Consider the following 8720-nt stretch of genomic DNA (forward strand, 5'->3'; position numbering starts at 1 on the left):
GGGCTTTGGGACCCACCCTCCCTGGGGCAGGGCCTGTTGAGTGGGCTGTGGCCCTGGCCTGTTGGGTTCAGGGCTCCCTCCCCTGGAGGTGGCCCTGGAGAGGTCTTAGACCAGTCCTTGGCATCAGCTAGGGCTACAACCCTCCGGATTATCTTGAAGTGGGTGCAGCTCTTTTTCTGTGGCGGTCCCTGGGACCCCCGTGCCATGCATGAGTGTGAGCATCTGTTGGTGAACCAGCCCCTGGTCCCTCCAGAATGCAGGGTTTGGGGTAATCTTAAGAGAAACAGGAAAATCTTTGGTTTGGGTCGTGAGCAGGGGCTTCAGGGACCATCACAAAGAATGACCATAACCAGCTAGTCCTGGCTCCTACATTGTGGGTGGTAACCTCCAAACTTTCACTGGCTCCCTACTGCCTCTGGGATTAGTCAGGGAATTTGTTTTGTTTTGTTTTGCGTTACTGGGAATCGAACCCAGGGCTTCAAACATGCTAGGTCCCCTACCACTTGAACCACACTCCCAGCTCTTTTGTCTATATTTTGTTTTTGAGGTAGGGTCTTGCTAACTTTGCCCGCACTGACCTTAAACTTTCGAGCCTCTTGCCTCTGCCTCCCAAGTAGCTGGGATTACAGATGTGTGCCCATGTGTGCTCTGAATGAATCAGCAAGATTTCAGCCTGCACCTACTGACATCTCCACCCCTCCTCCCTTCACTCCATGCTATGGCCTTGACCATGACTGCCAGCCCCTGTGCTGGTCCTCCCATCTGGGTGCCTTTCCAGGTCTCATCTGTCTTAGCTGATCTGGCCCACAGGCAGGGTTCGGGGCTATCCTCCCTGCCTCTTTCCCTCAGTGCATGCATCAGCTTGTGATGGTGACTCCCAGAACCCCTTGCCCGCTCTCTCCTGCTCATACCCCTTCTGCTTTGCAAATAGCAAGCTGCCCCAGGCGTTTCTCCTAGGAATCATGTGGATGAATCTGGAAGCCCATGAGTGTCCAAAGGCTGGGCCATGTCTGTTTCTCCCCTGGAACCTGCTTGGCACAACATGTGCCGTATGTACCAAGCATTGGTATGGTGAATGAATGAGTGCGTGCAGGAATGCAGGAACACCAGGGGCCTTGGGGCCACTGGACTTCCCAGGCCAGCTGGATCCTGGTTCCAGGGCTGCCAGCAAGTCACCTCTTGGTTGAGCCACTTGAATTCAACTGGCCTCACCTTCTCCTCTGTGAAATGGGCCGGTAACTCCTCTCAAGCTACATCATTTGGGGCATTGTGAGGCCACAGAGCCTCAGAGCCATGAGGGCTCAGCAAGCTTTCTTCTCACCCCTATGGATGGGGAAACTGAGGCCTGCAGAGGGGAAGGGCCTGACCAGAGCAGGTGTCTGAATTCAGCTCCCTGCCTCAAGCCTGCGCCCTCCACATTTGGCCTCCCTTCAACCTACCCAGCTCCCACTCTGCACCCCAGCCTGGAAAACCTGAGTCACAGCTGGAAGCCACGATGGGGAATTTTCCTTCCCACTTCCAGGGGCCTGCAACCTCCTTGACCTCGTCCCGTGTGGATTGGGGGGGTGCCACAGAACCCCAGCTTGTGTTCTGGTGAAGTGTTGGAATGGCCCCCTCTGTCTGTCTGAGCCTGCCCTGGGGACTCAAGGTCAGGGAGGAAGCACAGTGGTGGCGTCTGGCCTTCCCCAGAAAGAGCAGAGTGAGAAGAGGGTGGGATTGTGTGTGGCCCAGTGCAGCCCCGCCCTCCCCCAGTCCCCACCCCAAACGCTCTTAATGAAATCAAGCTGGCCCCACAGCCCAGCAGGGAGAAGAAGGAGAAGGAAGAAGGAGGGAGGAGGACGAGGCAGGCGGGCGCCAGCCAGAGCAGCCTCTCCTCGGCCCAGGCGCCCTGGCTTGTCCACCTGGAGGAGCACCCAGGCCTGTGGGGAACTGGTGAGTCCCCTGCGGGGAACCGCTCTGTCCCCAGCATCTGGGCTGTCTTGGAGTTCCAGGCTGGGGACCGTTGGGGCACTTTGCAGGCGTGCTCTGATGTGCGTTTGAGGTTGTGCACATGTGTGGTGCAGCGTGTGTGCCTCTGGGATCCCCATGTGGGGGCCAGGGTGAAGAGGGGTGTGTGTGTGCGGCCAGGGCCTGCGGGTGAGGTGCGTGCTCTGCAAGTGGATGGCAGGGTGTCACCCCATCAGGACGGGGGTGGTGTGGAGCGCTGTGCCCCGTGCTTGGGTGAGAGCTATGTCAGGGGTGTGCTGCATCTGTTGTGTGGCCCGGTGTTCTCTGTGTGTCCCTGGCTGCTGCTGGTGGGGAGGTATGGTGTGGTGTGGTGTGTGTTTGCATGTCTGGGTTTGGAGCCCTTAGAAACCATTTCTTCCTCCAGCCTCCCCTGAAAGACGCAGGTCCCTGTCCTTCGCTGGCCCCAGGCCGGTGAGCAGAGGGGATGCAATGCTTCAGGCCAGACCCCTCCCCCCAGGGCCACTAATTGAAGCCAGGTTTCCGTGGGCTGCCCCTCCCCCTCTGGTCACAAGTCTCTGGGTGGGGGTAGGGAAGCACTGGCCCCTCAGCCGCAGATCAGGGGTGCCCAGGCCTGGGTGGGTTTGGATCATCTGAAGCCATGTCAGTCTAGTGAGGCCACTGGTGCTCTCGGGCACTACTTACTGCTGGGACTCATCCAGCAGAGTGGCCCTACCCGCATTGCACAGATGTGGGAACAAGCTCAGAGGAGGATCCCTGGCTATTCTGAGCTGCCTCTCTTCAGGCCTCCACTGGGCTTGGCTCCAATTGCTGTGCCACTCTAGACAGGCCATTCCCAGTCTCTGGGCTTCAGTTTCCTCTTGAGTGACAGAAGAGGGAATGGGCTGGACCCCAGTCCCTAGTGGTCTGGGATTCTGAGTCTGTGTTCAGGTAGGACCAAGGAGGCCAGGCCCAGCTCTTCCCAGGAGGACAGTGAGGGGTCCCTGGCAGGCACAGCCATCATTTCAGAGCTGTGCTGGCCAGTTCTTCCATTTTATAGATGGGAAACCAAGGCCCAGAGAGGGCAAGGGACCTGGCTGGGGTCACACAGTCATCCCCTGTGAGGCCAGGCTGGCTCCATGCAAGGCTCTGTCCCCATACTTGCTGCCACCTTTTTCAAAGAGCCAGAAGAGGCTGGGGGTGTGGGGGACTCTGACAGTTGGGGTCTTAGTTTCTTAAGAGCCAGTGATAGTTTGTGTGTCCTCCTTCCATGTCCTCTACCCACGACTCCAAGGCACCAGGGGGAGAAAGTCCTTTCCTGTAGCTGCTTCATTGTGTGTGTGTGTTAGAGTTGGGAGGGGAGCAGAGGTGGTTGGTCCTGTATTTCTCTTGGCCAGAGCTGACAGTAAAAAAGTTGTCCTTTTCCTGGGGGTTAGGGAGGCCCTGAACAAATGTTCACATCAGGTGACGGCAATTATTGAGCTGCAGAAGGGAAGTGCTGGCTAGTTCTGGAGCTCTCTGCTCCTGAACTCAACCTTTCCTGGGTGAAAAGCCACCCTGTGTTGGCAAACTTTCAGAATGTTCTCTCCTGTAGTCCTAATGTCTCTGTGGGGCTCAGTTGTGGTCTCCCGCTGCCCATTTACAGATGGGGAAAGTGAGGCCTAGAGGATCAGCTAGCAGAGCTAGACACAATGGAGACAGAATGCTAGCCCCAGCCCAAGGCCAGGCAGCTGCCCAGCTGACATTCGGCACACTGCTGCCTAAATACTTCCTTGTTGCTCAGCCCCCTGTGGTCACACAGCCTTCTGTAGCAGTTAAAGGTCTCAAATGGTGTGAGTGGCAGAACACAGACTCCACAGTCCAGGGGTCCATAGGAAGTGCAGTGTGGAGCTCCTAGGGCTCACTTAGCATCTCCTCTCTTTGTCCCACAGAGAAACGATGCTCACAGGGGTGGGGGTCACTCCTGGCTGGAGTGGGATGTGGTGGATGAGTGTGGAGACTCCCAGAACCAGGGAGAGGAAGGTTCCACTTCCAGCCCTGCCAGGGCCCATCTGTGCGTCCTTGGGCAAGTCTCTGTAGACTCTGAACTGAATGGCATTGCTTCTGTAGGATTGAAGCCTGAAAGAGGGCTTCGGGGTTACTCTGGGATGGAAGCCAGAAGGACTAGCTCATTTTAAAGGAGCCTGGAGGGCTGGGGGTGGGGCCCAGAGGTAGAGATTTGCCTAGTGTACAAGAGGCCCTGGGCTCCATCCTTACCAGCACAGAGAAAGAGAAAAATAAATAAAATGAGCCTCTTGGTAGTTTGGCCTCTTCTTAATGTCCTGGAATTAGTTTGTGCTTTTTGTCATCTGAGCCAGTTTGACTAAATCCACATCAGTACCATCTGTAGCTTCAGGCTTTCTAGCTTCAGACTCAACCAACCACAGACAGAAGATATTCAAAAAATTAAAAAATGGGCTGGTGGAGTGGCTCAAATGGTAAGAGAGACTGCCTTGCAAGTGTGAGGCCCTGAGTTCAAATCCCACTGCCACCAAAATAAATAAATAACAATGCAACAATAAAAACACACAGCACAACTATTTTGCAAGGCATTTGCATAATTTCAGGTATTAGGAGTACTCTAGAGCAGAAGGATGTGTGCAGGTTCCATACAGCACCAGGTCATTTCATATAAAGGATGTGATTTTGGTGTTCTCAGGTGGGGTAAGGGAAGGGGATCTTGGAACAAGTCCCCTGCCTATACTCAAGGATGCTAGCACAGAATTGGGAGGCCTCAGGTCACCTGGAAATGACATGCAGTCTCATTTCTACCCCACCTCCTGAGTCCTTATAGCCACCCGTGAGCAGGCAATGTGACCTATAGTCACTTAGGTGCTGGGACCTCAGCTTCCTCCTCCAGCCGAGGGACTTGCTATGTGGCCTTGCCCTTGCTCTGTGTCTGCTCTGGCCCTCTCTTTCTTCATTTCAGTCCCTGAGCAGGGAGCTCAGACAGAGGATCTGGAAGTTTTTCTGACTTAGAGTTTTGAGCTCTAGCCAACCCTAGGGACCTGGGCCCTCCTCTGGGCTGGGACGTTCTCCTAGGGGACATGGCCAAGGGCCTCCAGGTTTGTCTGACCCCAGACTCCCACTCACATCAGCTGGAAGAACTAGTGTTTTAGGAACTGAGCTTCATCATAAACTCAGGCCATAAAGATTTTATTAATCAGCCTGGCTGTCTGGACCAGATGGGGTCTGGGGGGGGGCGACGGTTCAAGCCAGGAGCAGCAAGGGAGGGAGGCATGGGCTCATCTGCTTCCTGTGTAATGGTGGCTGGAGGTGGCACAGTGTGACAGCTCAGCTTTGTTTCAAATGTGAGGGGTCCCCCTGGGGCCCTCCAAGCCCTGCTTGAGGCCTTGAGGTGAGGCGAGGGCAGTCATGGAGGATACCCTGGGTTCCATCGAGTATGCAGGTCCCCTGTTGAGCTCAGAGGCTTCTGGATAAGGGGGTAGGTCTGGGGTGGGGGGGTCTGAGAAAGTCTGCCTGAGCTGTGAGGAAGTGGTGGTGGAGCCACTGTGGCTGGTGATGCGTGGGGTGTGGCTGGAAAGGAACTGGTCCCTGGGGCAGGGGCTCTCTGGGTGGGGGTGTCACTCTACTCCTAGGTCACCCATTCAGTGCATCACTTAGTCAGCCAACTTCTCTCCTTTCATGCCTCCCACCAAATCCTAGCTATCAGTTAACCCCTGGGCCTCAGTTTCCTCACTACAAAATGTGCCTGCTCCACTGGGTACGTACCAGGATTCATGGGAACCCATGGAAATGTGAGCTAGCCTTATTAATTCAGCCATGTCAGTCCAGATTCGTCAGTTGAGCACCTACTGTATATCAGATATGGTACAACACCCTCCTCCCTGCCCGAGGATGCCAAGATAAGTAGAATTCAGTTCTTGTCCTCTAGAACTGCAGAGGGAGGTAGGCGAACAGGTGTGCATCACATGTATTAAAGAACAGCGTCCACTGTACAACGGGGAGCCCAGCCACAGGAAGGGAGATGACTTGCTGGTCTATGTTCTGTGTCCCCTACAGTCCCTAGGGCTTGGGGATCCCCGTGACCAGGTCCTGAGACCGTGGAAATTCACTCTGACTCCTCCTTCCCTCATTTGCCCACAGGTCCAGGAGGCAACATGGTCCCCAGCCTCTTCCTCTCTCTTCTGCTGCTCCTGAGCCCTGCACCCACTGCCACCCACTCTGTGTCCCTGCCAGCTGCCTTCCTGGAGGACATGGGGGGCAGTGGGGAGGCTGAGGGCTCGTCAGCCTCCTCCCCGAGCCTCCCACCGCCACAGACCCCGGCTCTCAGCCCCACATCAGTGGGGCCCCAGCCCACGCCCCTGGGAGGGCCCTCGCCCCCCACCAACCTCCTGGATGGCATCGTGGACTTCTTCCGCCAGTACGTGATGCTCATTGCTGTGGTGGGCTCCCTGACATTCCTGCTTATGTTTGTTGTCTGTGCAGCGCTCATCACTCGCCAGAAGCACAAAGCCACAGCCTACTACCCATCGTCCTTCCCCAAGAAGAAGTACGTGGACCAGAGTGACAGAGCCGGGGGCCCTCGGGTCTTTAGTGAGGTCCCTGACAGGGCTCCTGACAGCCGGCCTGAAGAGGCCCTGGATTCCTCTCTGCAGCTCCAGGCTGACATACTGGCCGCTACCCAGAACCTCAAGTCTCCAGCCAGGGCTGCCCCAGGGAGTGGGGAGGGAGCCAGGCAGGTGGCAGGCAGGCAGGAGGATGTGACCCAGGGCAGGCAGGAGGATGTGATCCAGGAAGCCTCCGTGGAGAAACCAGAGGTCCAGCAGGAGTTGTGCTCAGCTGAAGGGGCTCCAGCAGCTGGCAAGGGCCAAGAGGAGCCAGAAGTGTCTTTCTCCTTAGCCCAGGAAGCCCAGACACCAGCAAGTCACCTTCCCCCCGAAAGTCCCTGTGCATGCAGCAGCGTCTCCCCCAGTGTCTAACAGGCTCCAGAGCTGCTGGCCTCCACTGTGGGACCCCCAGTGGTTGCCTCCTTGGGCAAAAAAAGGCTTTCATCTCTGACTGTTTCCTCACATACCTTCTTGGCCATCTGGGTGTCAATCCCAGCACGTCCAGACTTCCAGTGGGCAGAGATGCTGGTCTCTGGTTAACCCCAAGAATGCCTCTGCAGTCCCAAGGGGCTCCCTGCCAAGGCCCAGCTCTGTGGGGACATGCAGGACCGATGTCTCCATTAGAACCATCACAAAACATCCCCCGACATGAGTCGCAGGGGTTGGAAAGCACAGTTCAAAGGTCCCTTTGTGAGGGAGCAAATATTGCCATTTTTCCTTGGAGGTAGCAGAGAAAACCAGATTAACGAGGAGTTTTGGAAGAGGCTGATGGGACACGCCAAGGAGAAGGAGCCCAGGGCTGGGAAACAGCCTGGTATCAAGCAGTATTTTAGAATTGTGACACGCCCCATTGTTTGCATCTCCCCAACCCCAGGATGTGTTGAAGTTGCTTTGCCTCTGATCAGGGACCTCACTGATGAAGGAGCTTCTGGAAGAGGGCTGTACATGTATCATGATAGGACTCTCCAGGAGCGGTTTCCAAACCGGGTTCCCTGAGGCACTCCATGGAAACAAGATGTCGAGGTCAAATGAATTGAGAAAATACTGTCTCTGTCCGCCAGCCCCTGCCCCACCCAGAGAGCTCCCCAGTTCCAACACCACGCTAAAGGCTCCTGTTGCATTGGGGTTTTGCTAAGCCTTTCCCAAACTTTTTTTTTTTTTACAGCTATAAAGTCAAATGCTGCCTTTTCCACTCTGGGAAATACAGTTCTTTATTTTCCCAAAGGCACCCTAGTTTCTAGCTGGTCCAGCGTCAGCGTGCAAGATGTAGGGATTCAGATGCATTTCTCATCCTATGACTTGAGTGGACTGCATGAGTTGAACCCTCTCTTGACAGATCCCAAAGCTGCCTGGAAGCTGGGGACTGCACTAAGGGGACCCTTATTCTGGTTTCTAATGCCCAGCCTGAAACAGGGGACCTGGCCACCATCCTTTGCTCACACGTGGTCTGGCAGTCTATGTCCACACCACTCTTCAGTTTTGACAGGGAGCCTGGCCTCCGTCCTGTTTGGGGGAGTCCCCAAGCCCTTCCACCTGGGGTTCCTTCAGCCTCCACACAGTTCTCCAGGAGGAGATGTAACACAGCCGCATAATAAACTTTGATCTGGCCTCAGTTGCACTGGTTTCTGGGGTGGAGGATGCATCTGCAGTGAGGGGCTGTGCGTGGGCTGGGCTTTAGAGGGTGAGGGGACAGTTGGTGTGGACACCCCATTCTATGCTGGGAGCCTGTGTCCTCATGGTGGAGTGCCAGCTACACATGTGGCTTTCCCCCCTGACTGCTATTGACTGTGGCCTCTGAGCAACGCCGTCCCTGCCTCTCTGTCTCTCAAAGACAGAGAAGTGGGGGGCACAGTTGCCATGCACACCACACCCTGGGCTGAGCAGCCTCTGCCTTTGTCTCCCCACCCTCCAGGCTCCTCCTTGCCTTTGATGGCAACTTCCTGTGGCAACTTCTCCCCCTGGTCTGGGCCTGGCCTGGGTCCCAGGAGCTGCCAGCTGGAGTCCAGATGTGTCTAAGGCTGGGAGCAAGTGGGGGGCCCCCCTGGCAGTCCTCGCCTCCAGTGACCCCCACATCCAGCCGGAGGGGGCCTGGGCTTGGGTTTCAGAACACACAATGGCCTCTGTCTGTCGCAGTGGGGAAGGACCCTCCCTCTTCTGCTCAGCCCA

General features: G+C 56.1%; 1 protein-coding gene across 1 annotated transcript; it reads left to right on the plus strand.

The window, feature by feature from the left end:
- The first annotated feature begins 1779 nt into the window (after positions 1 to 1779).
- On the plus strand, positions 1780 to 8162 carry Tmem119 (transmembrane protein 119). Its single transcript, XM_020167088.2, has 2 exons — positions 1780 to 1932; positions 6091 to 8162. The coding sequence occupies exon 2, from the start codon at positions 6105 to 6107 to the stop codon at positions 6924 to 6926; it is 822 nt and encodes a 273-aa protein (XP_020022677.1). The 5' UTR covers positions 1780 to 1932; positions 6091 to 6104; the 3' UTR covers positions 6927 to 8162.
- The last annotated feature ends 558 nt before the right edge of the window (positions 8163 to 8720 follow it).

The sequence above is a fragment of the Castor canadensis genome, chromosome 18 (genome assembly GCF_047511655.1).
Source record: "Castor canadensis chromosome 18, mCasCan1.hap1v2, whole genome shotgun sequence".
Classification (NCBI taxonomy): Eukaryota; Metazoa; Chordata; class Mammalia; order Rodentia; family Castoridae; genus Castor; species Castor canadensis.